Raw genomic sequence first — 27482 nt, forward strand, 5'->3', positions numbered from 1 at the left:
GGTCATTTGACCTTAATTTACGTTATATGATCACGTGATTATTGGATGTCAACAAAACGAAGGGTAAGCATATTGTGTGATCCTTGGACTAAGCCAAATATCAACAATAACGAAATGAAACAACCTGAATATAAAGAGGTAAACATTTAACCTTATAATTTACTTTCCGGACTCGTTAAGTTCATTTGTTGTCACAGTAGCTAAACTTGGCGGACATTTTTTCTTCGGGTAGATTATTAAATGTATGTTTCAAACGTATTGATGAATACTGTTAACAACAGTTCAACTAAAAACAGACGAATATTGAATGAAATAAACATTTGTTGATGTTATTCAGAGTAAGTGTGTGTTTTAATTCGAAATAGAAAAAAATAACATGATAAAAAGTATAAGTATTTATTTATTTACCGGAATTTCATTTTTAATACAATAATAACAATTGGAATGTATCCGGTATTTGGTGAGATCAGAATGAAATGTACCCGGAAACTTATTTGAATTAATCCATGTCACTAAACTTTCATTGGACATTAAAGTAGGTAAAAACATTAAATGTACATATCACACTTCTTTCATCATCAAAACGTGTATGTACATTAATCTATTGTACATTTATGTATTTGGATGAAAACTTTATGCATTTCTCAGTATCGTATGAGATATTTGCCACTGAACACTGTAGCAACCAACTATCAATCCACCATGAATGTCTATGAATATTTAAGCAATTAAGAAAAGGTGCTAGACGAGTGTTACGGAATGTTTAGTTTGTGTCGAGCCTGCAACTTTTGTTGCAGAAAGGTTGACATAGGGATAGTAATCCGGCGGCGGCGGCGGCGTTAGCTAACTTCTTAAAAGCTTTATATTTTTGAAGATGGAAGACCTGAATGCTTCATACTTTGTATATAGATGCCTCATGTTACGAAGTTTCCGTCAGTCATATGTCCAATGTCCTTGACCTCATTTTCATTGTCCACTTGAAAAAAAAGTTAAGATTTTTTGTTATGTTGAATTCTCTCTTATTATAAGTAATAGCTTTTTTTTTCTTGACCGTCCTCTTTCAATTCCAAAATGGGAGACTTTGTTCAGTGCTTAAAAGCATAGATTTCAGATGGTCGTACCACTACACCAAAGTTATGGAAAATAAAATGCAATATCCAACTGTTTGAACTTTAAGACCTCAGTAAAATTATATCTTGCTCCCTAATCCTGTTGCCACTAACAGGGTAATAGAAATATGGTAATTTTGTCTTTTTTATTTAAATAATATTAATTAGACAGTTGGTTTTCCTGTTCAAATGGTTTTAAACTAGTAATTTTTGGGGCCCTTTATAGCTTGTTGTTTGGTGTGAGCCAAGGCTCCGTGGTGAAGGCTGCGCGTTTGCCTATAATTGTTTACTTTTACAAATTTTGACTTGGATGGAGATTTGTCTCATTGGCACTCATATCAAATCTTTTTATATCTATGTACGTCGAAAATTCGAATGTGTTTTAAGCTGCATTGAAGACCTGTTGGTGACCTTCTGCTGTTGTTTGTTCTTCTAGGGTCGAGTTGCTGTCTCTTTGACACATTCCCCATTTCCATTCTCAATTTTATATTCAGTTCGGCGTTACAGAATCTAATATACTAGGACTAATTTTATACTTCATAATGAAGTTGCGTTACTTCATTGATTGAATGTCAGTCATTATTGTTAAGGATGTTAACCAATGATGATGATAAAATCACAACATTTTGTTATACGCGTTGGTAAATACAATCTAATTAAATTGCGGTAAATAATACCCAGAATCGGTAACGGCGATTGATCAACAACAGCATGTTTCGATTTAAACCTTGAACTTTACCGACAGAATGCGACTGGGTACGGTTGACACCGAGATAGTTTCGAGTAATTTAGAACAAGTGCATAACCTTTAAAAATCAGCAATCAAACACATTCGGGAAATGTTAGAGAGCTGACGTTCTTGCTTCGAAACTTGAAGACAATTTGTTCTCATTACTCAATACTAAGGCATTCTTAGCATTGGATTGAGTAAGGTTCGGTGTTAAAGGTATACCCACAGTTATAAACTCAGGAAAATGATGTTTAGTAAAAGGAGGTTCCTGCAACCACTTAATTATTTCTTTTATTTTATACTATTTTCACTCGTAATACTAACCTCTACAAACCTAAACATTGGAAAAAAGTGTAATAAATCGTTGCATTTCCAGCCACCCTTACTAACCGAAATTTGCATGTCTGCACATCTACATTTTATGGACATTTCTCTTTTATAACTCAGACCGGTTGTCTTTGTATTATATATATAATAAATAAAAAAGAAAGAAAACTGTTGCCATTTTAATACGAGAATTTGCCATTTTACGAGAATTCAAGTTCTTCAGTTTTTATCTTCTTTTTTTGTACTGGCAAATTTGAAATTGTCATTCCAGACTTTTAATTTTTGACTTTTTAAATGAAATCTCCATTGTCGAACCTTGTAAACCGTCTCGGTAGATAAATTTCATATTTGAGAAAAGACTCGAAATTTTGAAACTTCTATATAAGGGAATAAGCTTTCTGTTCAAAATTGCGTCACAAAGTAAAGTACTATTACAGTACGTTTAAATACACCTATTATTGTACTTTGCTACTTACAAAATACTGATAAGGGCTATACTTGATCAAATCAAGGCCAACAAGATAAAAAGTGATAAAACTATAAATTGCAACTAATTAGTTACCTCCCCTCTGTCAGAGTTCCGGAGTTTCTTTGACAGTCATAATTTTGGAGTTTCTTGTATAGCCATATTTGGAGTTTCTTTTATAGCCATAATTGGCATTCTAAAGTAAGTAATTTATTTATTTATTCATGCATTGCATTTTCTAATTAATTGAGATTTTTAGATTCAGTTATTTAATTTTCATGACAGGAATTTGGCACATTTTAGAAAGAAACTTGATTAAACGTTATCCTATCAGTTATTGTACACAAATAGGAACCATAATTCACAGGCAATATTAACCACTTAAAGTATTTAAAAAAACAGAAAGTATTTGAATACTAATTAAACCTGAGAAAAAAGGTTTTCTCAATTACAGGTCTTTTAAGTCTTTTTATTTCCAGATTGGGGTCACCCGCATATTGATTGATTGTGGAATTTGCAGTTGTTTTTGTCTCTTATAGTTGCAATTACTAGTTTAAAAACATAAATAGAAGTGCCGATTTGTCTAAAAAATCAGTGTTGTAATCCACTATAATAGAGAATAATATGAAAAATATATAGAAAAATTAACCGAAAAAATTAGAATAGAGAACAATAGGATAAATAAATAAAGAATTGAGAATAAATTGGTGCTAGAGCAAACATTATAAATTCTTTTAGAGAAAATACTTTAAATTTGAAAGAAAACCGAAAAACAGGATCCCTCATCCACTGAGACCCTCCGCTGTTCGTAAAGAAGCGATCGAATTATTTATTCGAGTAACAAATGTTGCCCGTATCAAAACCACGGAGACGAACAGACTAGATGATGAATGTCCATTTGATGTACTTTAGTAAATAAAACCCTACAACACGGGATCGAATTGTGATTTTGAGTATCATACTGATGTCGTTAGGCAGACTATTTGTTGTACAAATACATCTGTTACTAAGTAATTAATGTATCAGCTTCATTTCATATCGGTTTTCGATAAAGTCGTGTCATGAATCTTAAGTTGAAAGTTTAACACGAGTAACCTCCCTTTACACGGTATTAGGTTATGATTTCTCTACAATGCTGTGATATATATGACGAGAAGTTTCATACATACAGTTTTTGTTTGTTTTTGTTGTATATAAAAAAGATCATTCAATACTCAAGTTGGAATTAACTACAACATAAGATAAAGAGTACATTACAAACGTAAGGCAGTTAGTTTTCACGTTTGAATTGTTTTACATTGTCATTCCCGGGACTTTTATAGCTGACTATGCGGTATGGGCTTTGCTCATTGTTGAAGGCCGTACGATGACCTGTAATTGCTAATTTCTGTGTCATCTGGTCGGTTGTGGAGAGTTGTTTCATTGGAAATCATACCACATCTTCTTTTTTATAGTATCGAATTACTCTTAATTGAGGGCAATTGAGATTGATTGGTTGCTGTTTTTGTTTGGTTTAACGAACTGTCAACACTATGAGCTGTTTCATAGCGACAACATTTTTATCTGTGGAATAAGCGGGAATACTCGGAGAGATCCACCGACCTACGACAGGAAAACCTAGTCAATTAAGATTGGTGTCGAACGCACCGTGTCACGTGCGGTGTTCGATCGTTAGACATAATCGAGATTTAATGTTTTCTGAACAAGTTACATTATACAATTTGGGACCCTTAATACCATTTGATATGAAGAACAACTATCAAATCGCCTGTCCTCATCTTCTCTAGCCAAGGGTTACGATCCACTCCCGTTCTCTTCGAGTGGTGAGAACGGGAGTGGATCGTAACCCTTGGCTAGCGCAGATGGCATGTCCTTTGCATTTAGTTTGTGGAGTGTACGATGTAGGGAATACATATGATATATATGGTACAAATAAATATACCATATATTGTATTGACTTTAAGGAACAGATAACGCTTTTATGGTAGATTTCTCATGTCCTTGAAGGAGTTAAAATCTTACGTGTAATACATTTACAATTCATATCATATGATAAAGATGTCCATTTTTGTGAGTAATCAACAATGACTTAATCATAGAAAACCGGTTACAACTGGATTTATATCAGAAAATGATATGGTTATTGACGAGGGTCTATAGGATTTGAGTCCTTCATTTCTGACTGTATTCCTTATAATGTAGTATATGTCTTTTTCCGTATTCTTTATCATGTTTCTCCCATTATTCTCTTTTCTTTATATTTAAGGCCAAATAAAAAAAAGATGTGTGTCATGTTACCCTACCCTCCCAATTTTTTTCAGCTTAAAATAACCTTCCGTAAAAAAAAAATGGTCATTTTTCAATAAGCACTTTTAAAGTCAGAATGTCCCTCACATATACTCAATGTTAAAATATTAAAAAAAAACCATATACCTACCTACCTACCCTATTTTTTTGAAAGATGAAACACACATATTATTTGTTTGCCTAAGCACCCTATTTTTGACTATTCTTTTTTTTTGGCCATTTTTCTCTATTCTTAATTTGTTTGACACTTTATTCTGCGCCTTTTTCTTATGTTTTCTCTTGTCTGTAAACTCCATCCGGACCCTCATTGATGATTCGTTTATGGGAAGGTACGTTCGGAAATATAATAGTATTTGCTATACCCCATGCTGTTAATTGCACTTCAAACGTTTAATTGATCTGGGAGCCAATGAAATTACTCTCACGGTTTTTTCAATAGACAAACTGAAATAAATGTATTGATTTTTATAAAAACTAGTTTTAAATTTCTTTCTATGGAGTAGTCACCACGAAAAGCAAATATTTAATATTTGATTTATGGTACTTTATGAATAATTTAAAGTCACCCGACACCGATCTTATCTTCTTTTTTTATATAATGTTTTTTTTGTTAATAGATCGAGGTTGATGGATGGTTGCTAAAAAAACTTTAGTAAAACAGGCTAAGTATGTCAATCTGTCCATTGAACTTTGTGCCATATTTGGGCGTTTTTTCTTCTAAAATGCGTTTCACCAAATAAGGAAAAAATATAAAAAAAATGAAGCAATTGTTCATTCAGGGTTATGGGTATTTGTTTAAATTGACGAAAGAGCCATTAGGAGAATTTATGACTCAAATTAATAAAAATATTAATTAGTAATGCTATACAGAAGGGGAAAAAGCGAAAGATCTATAAAGCGAATGTTAATTGTCTGATTTGTCGCGTCTTGAATATGCATAAGATATTTGCGACTGAACTTTAAGCAAAAAACAAAAAGAATTCTATTGTATATGGTGACAGTTCCTTTTGGAAAGTGGAAAGTCTTGGTTTGATTGATTGATAAATGGTTGCTTAACGTCCAGTGGCAAATATTTCATGCATATTCAGGACGAGAACAAGTTCACAATAAATACAATAGGTAGTTCACAATAAATACAATAGGTAGGTTGATACAATACAGGCCATCTGAGATGATGTTCGGGGAAAATCGGACTGCCACTGGAAAATGAGGGTATATTGGATAGGGACAGAAATTTTGCCTTGAAACAGGCCACCTACGGACCCCTCAAAGAGGTGTTGCAAGGGTTCTTAACGTGCAAAGAGCGTTGCACTCTCTTTACACGAGGCATCGAATTTAACGTCTCCCTTCTGGCCGGACGTGACTGCGAACTTGAAACATCCCGTACAGCCAAACGGACGCCCCACTTTGGCAAGCGTTTAACTGCAGGTCGGGAGAAGACGTAAGTGACCATATTTCTATACCCCAGTCACCCTTGGGGTCGGAAAGTCTTGGATTGGTATGACAAATACTTCCTTGAAATTTCTAAATGTTTTGTTTGGCTTTGGTTTTAATATGTCTTTTATAATAATTATTCAAGAAACACATATCAATGATACACACTGCAATAATGTATTGCTTGTACCATATTCATGATATTTTGCTTTAAAGGGGCACTAGCTACGAGATATATAAAATATCTAAAGTTTGATTTTTTTTTGTTCAATCAATAATGAAAGTGAAATAGTGAAATAGCAATTCGCCTTTTGCAGCCAAAAAGGTTCAATTTTGTCAAATTACGCTAAGAAACATCGATAATTAGTTATTCACTTGCAAGTGAATGAGTCGACCTCTTTAAATCCGTATTCATGTGAACTTCAATTTAACCCCTAGCTAGAGATTGACAACGCATGCATTGTACGTGTACTGGTTATCAAGTTAAAGAAAAAGAATGTCAATAATGAAAGTGAAACAACGGTAAAACATTTGATTACTAATTCGATGCACATAAAATCATTCTTATACGGTTAAAAACAACGAGAAACGTCTATTTTTAATCTATAAAATAAAATCAAACAGGCCTATAAAAATCCAATTGCACGTGTTGGTTTAATCTATTTATATCTTAATTTGGGTTTACATCGCTTATATGGTCATCTGAGGTCAAATTGATAGTTAATTAGATGGCGTCTGGACTAAAATACACACGAAACGAACCTATATATTATCTACCCCATGCTCTGTAAACTGTTTATTTTAGACTTTATTTGATAGTTTGGATAAATGTTTTACATTGTTATAAATCAACTATGAGAATTTGAGTCAAATCGGTGACCATGAATTTGACAGCTAGTGCCCTTTAATTCTAAAAGCAGCATTAAACACCGTTTAAAGAATGATTCTGATTTTAGTACACGTAGAATTAGACCAAAGAAAAATTCATTGTATTTTACCCATCTCGTTTAGAATTACATGTACGACACGAAGGAACACATTTCTATTCTTCCTCAGTCATAATAACCTTCCATCATTACCGAACTGAACAAAGAAATAACACGACGGGTGCCGTATACGGTGCAGGAAATGCTTACCCTTCCGGAGCACCTGATTTCACTCCCGGTTTTTAGTGGAGTTCGTGTTGTTTCTTATTTATTATTTATAACTGTTGATGTAGATGTCCCTTGGTTTTGTGAGTCTTTGTTTACTCCTTGGTTTTGATCGTTATTGTCTCTTCTATATATAGTTTAAAAAACACAACTTTCTATATGTTGTCCCGACAAAACAACAATTTTCTAGGCCCTGTTTCATGTACACATATCTATACTATTAAACGAGAAGACCTCATTTTGGGTGTCGCTTCTCTTCTTTCCACAATAAATTAATCATCATGCCTCTGTGTCCTTTGGGTTCAGTGCATAATCGCATTTGTCATCCATTCATATGATTATTCAGATTGAGTTATTTTGGGTGAAAAACGAGAAAAAATACGTCCGGATATGTTTCCGTCATTGGGCGAAATTTTAAGTCAGATCAGTCTTCCGGTTTGCGTTTTTCTGTATACTTTGAACATACATTAATACTACGAATACAGTGTATGTTCTGTCTTATATCCGTCATTGGACGAAATTAAAGTCAGATTAGACCTCCGGTTTGCGTTTTTCTTTTTACTTTGAAACAAATACATATACTACGAATAAGGTGTATTTTCTGTCTGATATCATTTTCAAGTTTACTATCAACGGCAGTCACAGGTTTTATTTAATAGGGAGGGTCTGAATAATATATCAATGACCGCTGTGGATCAATTATTAAACTGAGAATTGACTGTAAAAAGAAAATACACTTTCAGGACGTCTGGAGCGGGTGTTTTAAAGATCGAAATTTCAGGATTGACCATTTTGGGATCCGGGATTTCTTTTTTCGAATTTCGGGATGTCGAGATATTTTATTTGTATAATAAATTCAGAACCTCGGGATTTCATGTTTTTAAGCCCGGGATATTGGGATCAGGGCCCCTCCGAAGTGGCGGATCCAGAAATGTTCATACGCAGGGGCCCGTTGACTGCATAAGAAGGGGTCCGCTCCGGACATGCTTGAGTGATTCCCTATATAAGCAACCAATTATTTTTCAGAAAGGGGGGGGGCTCCCTTAATCCGCCTCTGCCCCGATCCCCCCTTTAATGAATGTTCATAATATACAGATAAGCGCTAAAATTATTCATGTGTCATTAAAATTAATAGAGAACAAAAAAAAAAAAATTTGGAAAAAGGAGGAGCCGGGACAGAAAAAAAATTATCCTGTCCCAAATTACCTATGACTTTTGATAACTTTTCTGAAATTCTCAAGTCGCTAAATGTTTTACAAAAAAAGAAGATGTGGTATTATGAATGCCAATGAGAGAACTCTCCACAAGAGACCAACATGACACAAATTAACATTTAAAGGTAACCTTACGGCCTTCAACAATAAGCAAAAGCCGATACTGCATAGTCTGATATAAAAGGCCCCGAACTGACAATGTAAAACAATTCAAATGAGAAAATTAACAGCCTTATTTATGTTCAAAAAATGAACGAAAAACAAATATCACTGAACCACTGAATTACAGGCTCCTGACTGGAATGTTTTTAATACATGTACACTAAATGTATGTTAATAATGACATTAATAGAAAACAAAAAATAGGAATTTTGGAAATAAAGGAGGAGGGTTAATAAAAAAACATTTTCCTGTCCCCAAGTACCTATGACTTTTGATACTTTTCCTGAAATTCTGAAGTCATTATAAATCTTTTACAAAATTCTGCCTACAACACTTTACATCCTCTCAAATACGCTCTGAATTACCGCGATTTCGCGGGTGTGTTCTAGTATGAGTTATAAGCGATGCATTCTATTTCTTTTAATCTGCAAAACAATGACTTGCATGGCTCGAGTTAACATTTACAAATGAAAAGGTTGCAGGCCCAAGCCCCCAATTCCTTTTCTTTCCATAGCTAACAAGTTGCGGTCTATGCCTTGCACTTTTACCTAATACACTTTTCGGTTCGATGCGGTCAGTAGTCATATCACTCTTCATAGTGTTGACTTGTGAAATGATCACTTCACATTTACTTCGAATTATCTTTGAGGTTAAGGTTATACAAGGTCAGTGACCTTCACCTAAAAGTACAGATATGAGATAGTCACAAATCCAGAAGTAGGTCATCAGTTTCACTAGTACCATTACATTTGATTTGTCTGTTGTTTGTCCAATGACTTATATACATTTGTACAACACAAGATAATGATAAAAGTTTTGACAGTTATTACAAATATAGGTTATCTCGTTTAGAAGATCACTAAGTGAGTATTTTATCATGGATAGCATTTAGAAGAAATACGGATTGAAATTCACTTTAGATTTGGAATTGACAGTTTTATCATAATCTTTGTATTGACTATATTTGGATGAGTAGTATACATGTATAAACATTATATATTTGCAAGGTAAGTTTTTTTTATATCAGTGTACCTGAAACAAGGATACAAACAAACGAAGCGCAGCATCCAAACGACACAAAAAAGAAATGCATATATATTATATACATTGAAAGATAAATTTATTCGATCGAAACAACAAAAAACAGGTTTGAAAATTATATTAAGCTCTTACTAAATCGATCAGTCTTAGACTAGAGGAGGTGAATTTAATAATAATAGGGATGATTGGAATTTTGCTTGATGTCCAGTGGCAAATATTTTATTCATATTTAGGACGAGTAAATTTAAAGATGAGCAATCATCAAATAAGTAGGTTATTCAGAGTGTGTTACCCGGTATGCAGGATGGTTACAAAGGCTCATTTGTATATGGGCAGAATATTTGCCTTGCAATTTTCCGTTGAATCCCCAAATACTGATATTTTTAACGTGCAGAAAGCGCCTTATTCTTCTAACACGAGGCATATGTATATTACTTGACGTCTACATTCAAACCAACATGGCTGTGTATGCTTATATACATCCCGTACACCTGGAAGTCATATAAGCATGTACCTCACACTCCCCTGGTGAAATCAAGGTTAATAATATATTTGCATATGCATGTCATCTTTGAATGGATATTGGAACTTTCTACAAACCGAGTTTGGCATTATTTGTATGATATACATGCCATATTCGAAGTTTTGAGCTGGCCCGTTTTTTACGGTAAAGCTAAAGCGATCTGTCGTGATTGAGCGAAAGGAAAACTGTATATATGAAAATGCCTGTACCAAGTCAGGAATATGACAGTTGTTGTCCTTTCCTCGGAGTTCAGTATTTTTGTGATTTTACTTTTTATCTAATTATTTAAACAAAACTAAGTATTTATATACACAGAGGTTTTTTTATTTAGTAAATCAAGATTTTTGTTTTATAAACTATTAAGAAAAGTTTCGCCGTTTCTCCTGCTTCGTCCTCATAAAAGCTAAAATTCACGAATGTTCTCTATTAACATGTCAGTTCAGCCATTGAGGACTTTTTCAAAACAAATAATTGTAAAATCGTAGACGCTTGTGAAAAATATCGATTATCAAAGTATATTTGAAGAAAGGGAAATATAGTCCATATATTTACTCGAAATAAGCATGTCTAACTATATATATAGTTTGTGTTAAATATATCAATTTGCGGTCTTCTTACAATAGTTTACATGTAAATGTAAGTGGGCCAACTTGAAGAATCTCTAGTTGCTTAGTTTTAAAATATACGCTTAGCCTATATAGCTAGTACCTTGAGCCTGTCACGACTTTATTTAAAGCATATTTATATCTTTTAACAAGCATATCAAATTTGGTTGACCTTTTTTCGGGTACAACATTTTTCTACTGCACGATTTTCTATTTAAATGCATAACTATATGTTTGAAATGATTTTTAAGATCATACGATTGTATGAAAAGGCTTTGTGTTGACATAAAGTGATGATTTAGTCGTGTAATTCAACGACAGTTCGTGTGTACGCGTACACAAATGTAACATGGTATGCATTGTACCAGTTTGTCATGTGTATAAAAAGAGTCCTGTAGACCCTGTAATATAAGGTTTCTTTAATGATGTAATAAGAGTTTTATTTTTAGATTGAATTTTTGTTCTCACACATGCACTGACATTGAATAAGATTTTAACTGTAAGAGGTTGTTAGCCAGCAATCTAAATTTGGAATTACTTGCATGCTTATTTATAATCAGACGACAGTTGAGTTTAAAAGCACTACGCTGTAAATATTTTAGCAACACTGAAAATAAAGAAGTAACTGCATTTAACGTCCAAAGAGATTTACTACATACATAACAGGAGAACTGTTTTGGACATCTTTCTGATTTTTAGCGTGCTTTTTTTTAGGGTGCCCGTAGAAGAATATATTGCCCAACTAGGACACGTAATTCTGGTTCTGATCAGTATATTTGCTCTTACCTCTAACCGCCACATGCCCCCAAAAAAGGGGGACAACTCAGATGAAGCTGCATTATTGTAATTTATGGTAAAAAGCTTTGAACTTCTGATTTATATTAGGTGCGTATCCCGGATTAAAAAAGTTTGGCCTTGACAGGCGACGTTTGTGGTGATACTTTTAATTTTGGCGTTATCATACATGTATATGCAGATCTATTCTGGGAGCCCGGCATTGGCGGAACCAGGGGGGGAAGGAGTCCGGGGGTTGGAATCCCCCCTTTTTTTTAAATGGCTGGATTCGCCCTTGCCCGGGCGCCTGCTTCCTTCATAATTCCACACATTTACATGTATACACTATATATTTATGTTATGACAGTGCAGTACTTTTGTTAGAACTATTAACAAACAGTACCCGACACCCATCTGCGTCAGACGATTGAAATTTACAATTACCTGTAGTGATCACATGGTATGGGTTGGTCTAAATAACAGACATATTTTAATATCGAATAACACAACTACAATACTAGAATACAATGGTACATGCTTGTGATAGTCTCTTACTGCAGTATATTGTTATCAGACTGATCTAATTATTGTTTGCATGGTATTCAGACAGACTATGGTGATTAAATTACGGTAATATTTGACGTCAGTGACTTCTGATTTTAAAGGGTTCTATTTATAGCTGAAGTTTGACAATGACAAGATATAGAAAAATATAAATTGCGTTATCTATATACAATCATGTAGGTTATGCTGACATATCTGTGTTGGTCAATGATCCTTTTAAAGGTTCATCCAATTTTCGAGATTAGGGTAGTAGCCTGGTGTGACCTATAAGTAACCTATATATATATGTAGCCACACAATAGAAGGCTTTACCAGTGGCGGACCCAGGAATTTTCACAAGGGGACACACTGACTGAGGGGGCCTGATCCAGTCATGCTTCAGTGATTCTCTATATAATCAACAACAGTTTCCCACAAAAGAAATGGCCCGGGCATCCTGCCACCTAAATTTGCCTCTGTTCACAATATATTAATTTGTGAGGGCGGGTCTTTGTACTTGTATATTTCTTATGTTTGTTTTCTGTATACTTTATATAGTTTAGCAATCGATCTGTTTTGGTCTGACTCCTAAATGCTGTCATCCTCGTGTTTGTAGGAACTTATTCAAATGTTACTGTCTTTGAATTTACTAAGTCGTATATCGAGATTGCTCTGACGTTCTGACGTTCTGGCAAAACAGTTGTTGGTCGTCAGAGCAATCTTGGATTAATTAAGTCGGTGCGGTCGAACCAGTAATAGTTCGTTCTCAAGGCGAGCACGATACCACGAGACCACCGAAGAAGGAAAATACGCACGGATTTCAGACCATGCACAATTAGTACATATCTGCACATATCTGATTCTCGTGAATATTAAAAACATAGACAATAAGTGAGATTGTGGCATGTGAATTGCTGTGTACTAACATGTATATTTTTAATAAGATTGTCAATACTTCAGATAACTTTTGAAGTGCATTATTGCGCAACATGCACATAATGTATAAGATATCTGATAACAAGATTTAACAATGGGCAATATATTACGTAATTTCAAATCTGTTGATCGATCAAAAACTAAAACGTCGAATAGAAGTTCATTTAGTAAATTGACATAAGAAGTTCTTTATAAACCATACAACTTTGGATCTCGGCCCAATATCTGCGTTGTGTCCCTGAGAAGTAAGCCAGTATTTTAGGCTGAGAAAAAAACATTCGGATTTAAACTGATAACAAGGTTAACCTCGTGAAATAAAAAGTCGACTTCTTATCAGTATTTCAGAGCACATAGAAATATATTAGTTTGTTTGTTTCTGAATCAGCAGCTCAGCAGCTAGCTAGTTCCTGCATATAGATTAGGATTGTTTTGTTTCTGAATCAGCAGCTAGCTAATTCTTATACTTGAAAATATTATATTTCTGATACAGAAAAGTCAGGCTAATAGTACTGCTGATTCCTTAAAAAAACTGGTTCCTTCAGTCTGGAGCCCAGTACAGGCAACTCTCAGTTATTTTTGTAAACAAATGTTTTATGTCATAACTTAAGTATTGTGTTATCTTATATGACAATATCCATTTATTAGTTATAAATGTTTATTGGCTTAATCATTACTGTTTCCTTATATTGTCAATATACCTTTTCCTTCATGTACCTTACTGAACTTCAAATCCATTGCACGTTTTTTTGCACGCACTTTAAAATCGATGCGATAATGTAATTGCCTATCGACCTAAATATATTACATGAAATATATATGCCACTGTGTATTTAACGAATGAGGTCAAATAGTATCGTTTAAATGTGTGAATTTAAAGATACAATTATTTGAATTGTGTCTGTATGTCATTCAGAATATATAAGCTGTTACAAAAACACTGTTTAGTAATTTCTTATTTGTTTCGACATCCCCCCTTCTTCTCGGAATAACTGTCTTAAGATATGTCTGTTACATATTTTCTAATTCACTTATGTTGCACCTTTCAAAATATGTCACGTTTCTAGGTCAAACTTTACTGTTTAGTGAGTAGTTATTTTTTACTAATTGGAAATGCCAAAACAAAAACATTTTTCGTAATGAATTGGTATTAATTATGATGTTCTTGTAACCGGTGTTCTTGTATGACGTATTTGGCACTGATTAAACAATACAAATTTTAATTACCGATAAGACTGTCGTAAGTAGAAATAGGGATAATAGGATTAACTATCATAAATCCGATATATTTTTTTAATAAATAGGATTTTTAAATGAAATTATCCTATTGAAAAAATGTAATACTTCGTAATAACCTCAAAGTCATTTTTTCTTCTTTTTTTTTAAATGGTTAGTATTGAAGAAAGAAAAAAAAAACCACAAACATAATGCATATTTAAACGGTTTGATATTTTGTTTTAGTTAAATCCGTTATATGGTTAATATAGAAGGATTAGTTGTTGTTTGCTTAACGTCCAGTGGCAAATATATCATTCATGATTAGGACTATAGCACAAGTAACGATAATTGGGTACTGAAATAGAGGTTCCTACGGGATGATAGCTTGGAAATTAGGAATGCCAATGGAAAATGAGGGAATATTGGATAGGGACGGAACTTTAACCTTGCGACACGCCACTAACAAACCATTCCAAGGGTGCAATCAATGTTTCTTTATAACGTGCCTAGAGTGTGGCAATCACTCTAAACGATACATCGGATTTAACGTCCTTATTCTGTTCAAACGTGGCCGCGAATTTCCAAATATTAAACAAAAATGGAAATGTTTTAACAAGCAACCACTGACACAGCTTTTAAAAAAAAATTGCCGAATATGTGCACTTTTAACGTATAATCAGGTCTGAATAGTGGCTGACATAATTCTTAATTGTATAGAATGCACTGATATTTTACATCATAAATACAATGATCATCAATTTAAAATGTTTATGTAGATTCAAATGTATTAACTCATGCACAACATTTAGGATTTTATAATACTATTAAAATCACAATCCATGCAATTTAACGAAGATGTTAAATTTATTTTGGATTAGTATTAATGATATATTTTATCATTTTAAAACGAAATAGATATTCATAAAATGCTTGGTTAAACAAAAATACGCTAGGGGTACAATTTTAAATTATAAATTATATAACTTAATCACTATTACAGAATATAAACCGTTATGGTATATATGTACCTGTTTTAACATATTTTTAAATAATTCATTCTCTTGGTTATAAAAATCAATGAATCGTTGCTGACGTCACAATAGGCTTCTAAGTACTATATATACCATGGTTATTACGAGTTAACATATTTAAACAAACGAATCCGAAGGATGAGTTTGTTTAAATATGTTAATGAGTAAGACACATGGTATATAAAATTTGTAATATAAATAAAATGATTGACAGCTTCAAGACCTTCAACTAATATTGGAAATTGATCACGTTACAATTTTATCCAATGAAATGGAAGCTCGCGCAAGTCACTTTTGCGCCTCGTGTATGATAGTATGTGTACTTCATGTAATAGAACCCCTGAATTTGCAAAAAGGAAAGAAAATGTCACATTTTCCCGATTTTTATTTAGTTTTGCGCCCCGTGTATGGTTGATAATGTCATCAGACTGAGGTAAACAAAAATATCGGAATACAGCGTCGGACAAGGATTAAATAATTATTCTAATGACGGTAAGAATTGTTTTTTGTTTTGTTTTCAAGTATCATACAAATTAGTCATATTTTACAGAATTTTCATCTCATTGAAGGGGGTCTCATTGGGGGTTCCGATCCCGGATCCCGCTTACTGTTTTGTCAGATTCCCGTATCCCGCTTACACTATGTACGTAAGCAATTTTCATTTTTTTGTCATTTCCCGGGTCCCGCAAGACCTCATTTCCCGTTTTCACGCCACAATAATTTGACATTCACGTGTCACGCTTACAAAAAATCGGCAATCCCGCGTCACGCTTAGACCCAAATGAGACCAACATTGAAAAATGCATGTTTATATATTTCTAGTTTTCGTACAAACTGCTTTCTTCCGTTATTTTATTAATTCGATTATTAGATAATTTATTAAAACACAATTTTAATGATAAAACACTGTACTTAAACAGTAGCGGATCCAGGGAGCGTAGATAGTGTACGTTCCCCTAATTGATCGCAAAAAAACCCCATGTTTTTTCACAGATACTTGTAGCCGATATTTATTCCTTTTTCTAAAGGTACCCCCTTTTTAAAATCGAAATTTAATCGGATCTTCGCAAAGGAAATGATAGTTTCACATTTCATTTTTTTCACAACTTAAAGAAGAAACATTTAGTAATTGTTTCCAAAATAAGGGGAATTCGTAACAATCCTATATAGTTTGAAAAAGGTTTTCTTAAGATTTGGGTACACATAATTTATTGCTTTTTGTTATGAAATGAAAACAAATGAAGATCTTGACCTTTTAGTACGTTTAACAGTTTCCTAAATATTTAAGAGGCGGATACATTTAAAAAAAAGGTGGAGCTTCAGCCATGGAATAACATAAACATGAATATGTTATACCATGGCTGAAGCTCCGCCTTTTCCCTTTGAATTCTAGTTGAGTTGCATATTTAATTAGCAAAGTATGGTACAACATTAATTTGCATATAATATACCATGGTTTTGCCTCACCACACTTTTTAAGCAAATTATTTCATAAAAACATCAAAGGAAAAAATCTAATTTATGTTACAAAGACTATTTTGACAACGGCTATACGATGTTATTGTTCCTGGGGTCTACTCGGCCGTTGATTTCCCTCCCGCAAGCCGTAACCATGTGGAGACAATTACAAACATTTCTAATTGATTGATCAATGAAATGTATTACTACCTTGAGCCAGCCATTTAAAGTGTAGATTTCGCAATTCATTTCTCTCTCACATGACTGTGGATCACCCGATTGACGTCACAGCATACTTGACGTAGTGGTATTATGATATTAGGTTAACCCAATATTTTAGTGTGTGATTCAGTAAACGGCTTACCGAGCACATGATAAACTATTTTTAAACTCAAGATTTTTCATTTGAACAATACATGCTTAGTAAAGCGTATATGGGATTTAAAAGAGATTAAGTTGTCCAACAAGTCACTTCTATATTTTTATCTCTACTTTACAGAATGGATTTTTTAAAATTCTGTGATTTTGCTGTTTCTGGTGAAAATGTGGCGCATAGTGTTATTTGCGAAGAAGTCGATGTGAACGAATTTGCAGATTTGACCGATTTGGATTCGTACTCTACTTCAAGTTACAGCTCCTCTGGGAATACGAGTCCAGTGGAATATATGCAAGTTTACGACAATCAGTCTTCTGGGAGTAGCCCCGAGTATTGTCCACAGAGCGGCACCATGGACCAGACATTAAGCCTTTACCATGATCAAAATGGTTACCACGAGCAGATTATTAAAAATGAAATGGAATTGGATGAATGCAGTATGCAAACTTTCAGTTCAAGTGAAACCCAAAGAGGTGAAACTGATGACAGCAAAAAATCACCCAAGTCGGCTAATCAGTCTGATCCGTTTCTACCTCCGTGCAGAGTCTGTGGACAGAAAGCCTCAGGGTTCCATTACGGTGCTAACACATGCGAGGCTTGCAAGGTAGGAACTAAACCTTACAATTACATTTGCTTTATTTTTATTTTTATTTTTATTTGTTGTCGTTGTTATTATTAGTTTGTCGTTGTTTTTTTTTACTTTTTGAAAATATTGATAATAGTAAGTTAATGAAAAAAAGTGCGGTCTATTTTTTTGCAGTCATTAATTATCCCAATGTATGCATGATAATCATATTTCAATATTTCTAATTTTAAAGTACAATTTTAACAGAAATGATTAATTTCAGACCTTGTACTATGAACTATCATTCGATGATTTATTTACACAAAATGGCGACCTTAATAACTTTTATCATTTAAAATCCACTTTGAACAGTGATAATACATACATACATACATGTAAATGCATATATTTTTACGAACATCAAGATAGAAAGAATCTCATAGCTTCGTATGTTCATCATGCAACATCACAATTGTGTGTAATGATTTTACATAGTATAAAGAGGGCCCTCATGGGGTTTTTGATTATGTGATTACTTGGCCGTTTTTTTAATGATTATTTGATTATTAAGCCAAATATTTCATGATTATTTGATTTCCTAGGACTGTATTTTTAGTTTATGATTATTTGATTACTCAAGATAAGCAAATATTTAATGATTATGTGATTATATTGGCAAAAAAATGGTGATTATGTGATAACTAGGACCCCCCATGAGGGGCCTCTATAAAGAACGGTAATTTGTTGTTTGGTTGTTACAAGCTTGTGTCCATTGGCAAATTTTGCGATTACAATACCGGTACAAATTGAATGTTTGTATGCATACATATGTTTCTGTCTTCCTGTTTTAGTAACGAAGAAATATAATTAAAAGAGGGGGACTCCTGAAAGTGACAAACAACCCTTCTAGTCTAATAGTCTAGTAAAAAGACAACTCACCTAGCTCTATCATTTTCATTGTTTATTTGCAATGCATTTTGACAAAAAAAAGTTTGAAGGATATATATAGATGTGTTGCTCCCTTTTGAAAATTGGGTGCAAATGCACTAATTCGAATTTCTCCTGTTCTCTTTTTTGACCATGCTAAGACTAATTAAATGTACACTTTACAACTGGTAGCAATTGAAGTATGAAAAAGCTATACAATGTTTCCAATACTAATATTGATCTTGTATATGTTTTCACCGGTCCTAATTAACGTATAGTACTGTACTGTACTACATGTAATAAGTGAATTCAATACTGTAGTTGAAGTATATTGACAAGCAAATTGATTTTAAGTACCTGTGTTTATCGTTGCTAAGTTACAGAATCAAATAACACATCTTCTTGGAAATGAAAAACGAGACACCATGGAAGTAATATATTTTTACCATTAAAAGAAAACTTCTAAATTGTAATTAGACTCGTGAGTGTAATAAAAGATGTTAAGAGGCGTATAACAGTCTGACATAAGGTTTTCAGTTTCTGTAACGTACAAAAAATGTGTGGGGTTTGTCAAAATAGGCAAAGTTATAACTATTGTGCTCGCAAATACACATATCTTGTTATCTATAATAATAAGTATAGTTTCTAACCATAAATGTGAGTCTAAAGCTGTGCATAACCTGATAGTAATCGGGTTTGCTGATTTTTTTAATTTTTCCTAGAGTATTGCTCATATATATATTCAACTCAATTAAAACTTGGAAACCCTTCCTCGATACTTGCAATATGGAACATGAATATGCATGAAATTCTTGCCCCATAGCTTTTAACAATCTAAAATCTAAGTAAGCTTTTGAATCCCTGTTTCACTACTTGCAAGATGGAAACTTCAATTTGCATGAAATACTTGCCACTGGGCATTTACCATTCTACAATCAATCAATCAACGTTACTCTACATATACATGTAGGTACAGTACAGTTTCATTACATACTTGTTTTTTTTTAATCAATTATTATTTTATTCAATTATCTTTAATCAATCTTGTTTGATCTACACTTTAGTCTGCATTGGTTTTAAAAGTAACACTTTTTCTCCTTTTTAACAGGGATTCTTCAGAAGAAGCATTGTAAAGATAATCAAAAAGAAAGAAACTTACAAATGCAGCAAGGATAAAAACTGTCCCATTGGTCCCGGACGACGGGCAATGTGTGCCTTCTGCAGATACAAGAAATGCTTGGATATTGGAATGTCACAAGAAGGTACGAATATCTTTTAACACGTGATGGAAACTTTTTCAGCAAACAAGAGTTAGACAAGCAACGTTGGATCCTTTACTTAATGTTCTAAAAACATACAAACTTTTTTCAAAATAAGAAATAACGAGATGTGGTATGGTTGCCATTGAAACAACTACCCCCTCCCCTAGAGTTCAAATGACGAAGATGTCAGCAATTATAGGTCTTCGTAAAGATATTAAGCAACAAAGCAGAAAAATAGAGTTTTTTTAAGGGAATTTGTGTCAGAAAAGTTTGAAATAAAATGTATCTGCATCATTGAAGCGCTGCGAATTAAAATATTCCCTTTTAAAGTATGCTTATTTAATTGTAACGTGTAAACTTGGAAAACAGACACACACACGTGCAAAGTTGCTTTCTGAATGACCTCTACAACAACAAATTTCCTACGTCCTACGAAGATAAATTTGTCAATGAATATTCCCTTTCCGATAAATTGATTATAAATGGTAGATTTTATAAATTATTCATTGTAAGGGTATTTTATGGTCAATTTATCAATTATTTACACCATTCATATTATTACAAAAACCTTTAATGACTAAGACGTGTTAATTAAAATCCATTGTTATACACAGTCAACAATTTGATCCCTTCGGAAAAGAACAGTAGCCGCGCGGCTTGTCGATTTCATTTAAAGGCCTTCTGGTACGATATCGGTACGATAACCAACAAAATGAACCAATGAGACAAGTCTCCACCAAAGACCAAATGACAAAACCTTATTTTTTCCTTTCTAAATCGTCTTTTTTGGTAGGATGGTGAGAAATACTATGCGTATTGTTCTCTTATGGTACAATTATGTTCAATTGATTTTACCTTAAGTAATTAGAAAATATATAATTCAAAGGATAGTAGGTAAAACTGCATGCATGATGATGCTTAGGGGAACACTCGGCATCCATCCCATATGATAACGTACTGTTTAAAATCATATATACTAATGTGAAATTTACATTTCTTAATAAATTCGTTAAACATGATTGATTTTGTTGTAAACAATGGCGTCACACTGTAAAATGATGTTTTAATTGTTTTAATTGTTTAGAGTACAAGTGGGTTGCTTTGTGTCCTAGTGTGTACTTCCTGGTCTGACCTAAATTTTATTTGACAAAAAATATATATACAAAAAGCCAGTCACTAGGTGTGTTCATGGTCTTATTTTATTGTAGTCCTAAAAATGGACAGTTGATGCTTTGGTTTTTTTTTTAAAGCTTGCTTGTGCAGACATAGTGGATAAACAATAAAGTGGTACTCCTGAAGTTACAAAGGTGGTTGATTCTTGGATTGGGTTTGGAATAGGGCAAATTGATTTTATGATCCTTTTGAAATCGACCAGTATACTGATTAAATTCGAAATTGTTGGTGCCAAATGCAACTCTTTAAAATTTTATGGTTAAACTATTCAATGGCCCAATAGACGGGACAATATTTTCATGCCGACCATATTGGATTTCACTAACAAATTTGATGAACCTTTCGTAAACATCCATGTGTACGGTGAGCCGTTTGTTGATTATTTTTCTCTTTTGACTTAAGATTTTACAGACGAACCACCATTTTTTGTTTAACACGTGAGTGTCTACAAGTTTGCTATTGTCATTTCAGCTATCAAGACCGGACGTTACACATACGAGAAAAAGTTCAGGGATACAAAAGAAGTAATACAACTCCGTAACAAGGACCTTACTAATAATAATGATTCGGATTTGTGTGGAAATGAAACAGAACTTTTGGAATTCATAGAAAGTCTCATTAAAATCCAGGAGAAGTTAGTCCCAGATTTCAGGAAAAGTTTCGAACCAAACACCTTACTTGAACAACAAAAAGAAATATTTGTAAGTTTCAATGACGTTTCTGCTTAAAATGTCTTGCAACCACCTCATGGTTCTTCTTCAACGGTAAGGTGCTCCTCTTTGGTCTTGAAACTATCTTTGAAAAATAATTTAGAATTGTTATGGTAAGGCATAGGACGTGCAAAACTGAAGTGCAAAGAGTAGACGTTGGCTGAAAGTCACTTGCATGCCTTACAGTTGCTATAGTACTTCAGTAAAATGCTATATTGTAAGTTAAGTGTAGCATAAGCGAAACTGGATATTAGAAAATGTAGTCGATCAAGCGTCAAACAGAGCTCAAATTCATGTATAATTATTTTCATCCTGAAGATGTTGATAAGATTGTTCGTTCCATGTTTAACAAGCAGGCGGTGCGCCATCATCTTTTTATATATGCTCTCTCTCCATACTGTAAGGCCAATGTGGTTCCAGTTACATCTAAACAAAAGTTAGGGTAGGTAGGTTTGAACTCCAGTGTTATGGCAGTGTTAGCAAGGACGTATTTGAGCAAATTCCCACTATTGAAATCTTTGGCCTTTCTTCCTGAGACCAAACATTTTAATGGTAGGACTTCCTGAAGAAGCAAATATCATGGTGATTGCATCTGAAGGCATTTTGTAATTCTTCACTTTTTTAATTAAAATAAATTTAATATAGGACGCTTATCATTTAAAAACGCTAGACCCTAATTGAACTATGTACTGCTAATATACTGTTTAGTGCAAGGCAACGTGAATACTTTACATGTTACAACAGTTGAGTATGCAGCCAAACATTTCCTTTGATTTTCAAAATTAAATAAAAAGTTTGATAAATTACTGATACTAATATGTTGGCTTTTGATAATGCATAACTGCGTAATAATTCTTGTATTATAAAAGTTCAGGGCCACAATTTTAAAGCTTCTAAATAAGTTTTCCTTTAATATATTTAAACATATATTTTCTGGTTGGTTGAAGCTGTACACAAATTTATAACATTTAATATTGAAATTTGATTGCTAGCATTTCAAAAGATTTGCTGAATGAATTAGGGCAAAAAGCATGAATTTTTCGTATCTTTTTTTTTAATCGTTTGCATATTTTGAAGTTTAATTGCATAAAATTACGCCAAGCCACAATTATTTATTTTAGCAAATTCATATGAATTAATGAATAGAGCAAAAAACGTAAACATTTTTATTAAAGAAATACCATGCATTTTATTACACGTGACCATAGATAAGCATCTGTTTTGATGCCTTAAGATAATTCTACCTTTTAACTTTTTTTGTTGTTGTGTTGATAAAGACGGCGTTACATAACAAATTACTTAAAAAATACACGTACATGTATGTACTCGAAATGCAAACACTTTTCATTTTGTGTACGTAAATCAAATACCAAAGGCTTTATACATGTATACAATCCGGTATATAAATTTAAAATCTAAAATAGGATTGTCTTTTCAGAACATACGTCAATATTAAATCGGCTAGTATGTTCTTAAAAAGGATTTAGATAATAAAAGAATGTACTTTTTTAATTTGTGAAGCCAAACGTGTAAATACGAGATTTAAATTCACATTCACACGTTCATACAAAAAACAATACCCTGCGGTCACGTACATTTTTGAAACAAATACTTTAAATGTTAAGGTACATTTGAATTGTAATTATTTGTCCTTTTCTTTTTTCTATCGTATATCGTGAGAAGCGTAAATATATACATGGACATACATAACTAACTGTAATTCATTTGCTAAACAATTCTTTTACAAATTGTATACATACACACATTTATGTTTGGTCTTTCCTGTTACGCATTTTCGCTAGCCATGGGTTGCGATCCACTCTCCTCCTATCGTAACCTTCGGCTAGCAAAGATACATTTAGTGCGGCTGAGCTGTATTTTGAAATAAACATCTAAACAGTACATTGTATATATCTATCGCTGATATAAAGCTTCTTTTAAATCAATCTAATTAAAAACCGATCTCTCATCGCTCCTGTTTCTGATATGTCGCGCTCCCATGCGTCATATCAGAAAACGGTAGAGATGAGAGATCGGTTTTTAATTAGATTGCTATTAAATTAAGTGAATGATCGTAACATTAAAGATACTAATTTTACCGCAACAAATGCGCATTTCGTCCATTTATATCTGTTCAAGATGCTCGAGACTAAGATATATTCCAACATTCAAGATCTAATGCAAATGTGATAGTTAATTTGAAGAACAACTTGCAAACTATATAAACAATAATTTTATTGAAAGGATCATGCAGTGCATGAAATTCTTTTTTTAAGAGGGACGTTTCTTCTGTGAAATGTCCCCCTCTCAAAAATAAATAAATAATAAAAATGAAAAATGTAAATCACCTTGAGTGATGCTTTCCCTAAATGTCGTTAATTGTATTACATGTTCTACAGTGGTCTCAGTCAACACAAGCATTTAAAAGATTGAAAAAAGAAAATGAAATTTCTGCTTTTCAGCAATTTAATATGTCTTAATATTCACATTTCAGACAAAATACAAAGAAAAGCAAGAAATGTTTGGACAGATGAAATCTCTCCCATACGATGTCTATGAAGAAGTTTATAACGAAACTGGTTTGGATCTCGGAAATCGTTTTGAAAAAATGGGCAAGATAGCCACCAGTATGGAGAAAAATATTCGCAATATTGTAGAATTCGTCAGACTTATTCCAGGTTATTCTCAGCTATCTACAAAGGACCAACTTCAATTAATTAAATGTAAGTAGAGAAGTTATATTTGAAATAAAATATTTTGTCATTTGGTCTCTGCCGGGATGGAGAGTTTTTTTAATTGGTTATCATACAACATCCTCTTTAAATCTTATATATTTTGAGTTCGAACCTCCTTTTGAAAAGGTGCGTTTGAATCGATATTAATTGACTAAAATTGCTAGCTTTCCTGTCAAACGTTGATAGTTTTCTATGATGCACCGCCCCACGTGACAGTAAAGAACGACTATTAATCTATTAACCTATCAAATTTTAGAGGTGTTGGATAAAAACCGTCTATTAGATTTTTTAATTTCATTTTTAAAGCCAGTTTTTTGTGTGACATGAGCAGAAACAATAATACTCTATACAAATATTACAAATCTTGTGAATTTAAAATGACTTCTTTAACAATAGAAATTTTAGTACTCTCATTTTGTTAAAGTAAAGAAGAAAAACCCCAGTGACATGTTAAGCAGTTAATATGATTTTGAATCTTGTTGGAGATTAAAATAGATTTCGCTATCATTATCAATTTTATGTTTTTAAAGCTGATATATATATATATATATATTTATATATATAACAAATGATAACTTGTTAAAACAACCATATAAAACGAACGTTATTTTTTCTATTTTCAGCATGTTTTTCTGACTATTGGTTTTTGGCAGCACATAAAAGAATCAATTTAGAATTACAAGTGGTATGTGGTTCAGTTAACGCCCACTTTGATGAACTCCTTGGATTAATGCATAAAGATTATCTGGATGAGATTTGTCAAGTGACCACAAAACTACAAAAATGTAACATGACAATCGAGGAAGTCACCCTTCTGAGAGCAATTACCTTAACAGCTGGAGGTAAAGAGATTTAAAATTTATATATTTTTTTTTAATTTCCATTTATACTGAATCATACCAGCATAATTTTTATGTAAATACACATTTAAACACCACTTTATGAATAAGTTGCGTAAACAGCCTTTCCTCATAGAAAAAGTTAAAACGTTGTCACACGCAAAGATACAAATTTCCAAAGAGAAATATTGAATGACATTTTAATATAAATAAAGAAAAAGCTATTTTTTCTAATAAAAGGGAGATAACTCTTGGAATTTAAATAAAGAAACGAGGAGAAATTAGACACAATCCCTCCAATCAGAATGCAGGACATTAAACCGATGAAAAATTGAAGATATGCAATGTTTTACTTAATTTGAAGTGAGTGGTATTGACATCCAACCAGTTTCTCTGCCCCTGTTCTATAAGAGGGTACACCGAAACTTATGAATCGAAAATAAACTGATAACACCATATAGCTAAAAGACAAAGAGACAAACAATTTTACACAAAACACAACATAAAAAACTAAAGACTAAAGAATAAAAAACACGAACCCCACTAAAAACTATATTTTGCATACAGTTATTGAACTTCGGAAAAGGCCCTTTGAATGATTTTGTATTAAATTGTTGTAATACCTCCATTCCTATGATGAAAGTTGTAAACAATGCATATTGAGTTGTTTTCTTTTTATTTCAGATCGTTGTGATTTGGAAAATCCAGCAAAAGTAGAAGAAATCCAATGGAAATTAATCAGTTTCTTGAGAAGTCTTTTAAAGAAATCTTATGACAATCCTGAGCAAAGACTTTGGCAGCTTTTTGATATTATGACCTCTTTAAGAAACTTAGAAAGTGTTGCTAAAAATATTCATGCACTTAGATCAAAATGGGCTGTTATGCAGGACCACCCATTGGTCTTAGATGTTATAAAATGTCATTAACTGTTTTTGTTGTAAATAAAATGTTCAGTGTTACGTTTTCAATTAACATTGTATTTCTTGTTTTTACAAAATACACCACATTTAAAAATACCGATGAAATCAGGCAACTCATTTAAACATCTGCCAATAAAAACTTCTCTCTTAATTCTCATTCATGGCCTAAAATCAAGACATGCACATCAAGACAAATAATCCACAAAAGCAAAGGGGCAACACTTCTATTGCTGTTCTTCATCTCAAAGTCACAATTAGGCGTTCAACAGGGACCAAAAAACAACCAAAAACACTCAACTCACTGCAAGTTCAAGACGGTCCATATCACAGTTTTGAGTGGATTTCATGATCGCGCCACAACTGTGAATTGAGGAACAAGCTGTGGACTATTGTCAGTAACAAGAATCTTGCAAAGAAGAATACAGTATAGTTTTTCAAGGATTTTTAATAGTTATAAATCTCAGTGCTACATCGTACCGGCAGAAAGTTTGCATTTCTTGACTGACCTTACATGGAGGAAGAGGCCTTTATCTGACGTAATATATATTCAGTGCATTACAAAGTTGCATCCATCATGTTCTACATGTATAAGGAAATGCCTTTACCAAGACTTGAATAATACAGATGTTTTCCAATCACTTGATTGTTCGAACTGTCGATGTTACCTGATTAAGGACTTTCCGTTTGAACTTTCCTTAATTGGAGTTCGGTATTTGTTTTCTTTTTACTTTTTGAAATCTGATATACATATATTATTGATTTGATGGTCTAGCTGTCTTATTAATATATCTAAGATTTCTTGAAATCTTTAATTTCTTGTTTCATAAGAGTATTTAGGTGTAGCGCTATCAACAAATATAATTGATATTAATGTAGAACGCTACCACGGAAAAGAAATTATAAAAAACAAAGTTGTGAAGGCAATTTTAAATGTTTTCAAGGATATCTT

At 33.0% G+C, this 27482-nt stretch overlaps 1 protein-coding gene across 5 annotated transcripts; it reads left to right on the plus strand.

Annotated features, from left to right (window-relative positions):
* LOC139482076 (retinoic acid receptor beta-like) lies at positions 1-26585 on the plus strand. 5 transcript variants are annotated; one of them, XM_071265725.1, is made up of 7 exons: positions 1-138; positions 17526-18006; positions 20003-20156; positions 21801-22030; positions 24534-24762; positions 25398-25616; positions 26298-26585. In XM_071265725.1, the coding sequence occupies exons 2-7, from the start codon at positions 17527-17529 to the stop codon at positions 26537-26539; spliced, it is 1554 nt and encodes a 517-aa protein (XP_071121826.1). In that variant the 5' UTR covers positions 1-138; position 17526; the 3' UTR covers positions 26540-26585. The 5 variants fall into 5 exon arrangements, with proteins under 5 accessions (XP_071121826.1, XP_071121829.1, XP_071121828.1 ...); XM_071265728.1 differs by having other exon boundaries at positions 38-63; XM_071265727.1 differs by having other exon boundaries at positions 99-338.
* The last annotated feature ends 897 nt before the right edge of the window (positions 26586-27482 follow it).

This window comes from Mytilus edulis, chromosome 7 (assembly GCF_963676685.1).
Source record: "Mytilus edulis chromosome 7, xbMytEdul2.2, whole genome shotgun sequence".
Classification (NCBI taxonomy): Eukaryota; Metazoa; Mollusca; class Bivalvia; order Mytilida; family Mytilidae; genus Mytilus; species Mytilus edulis.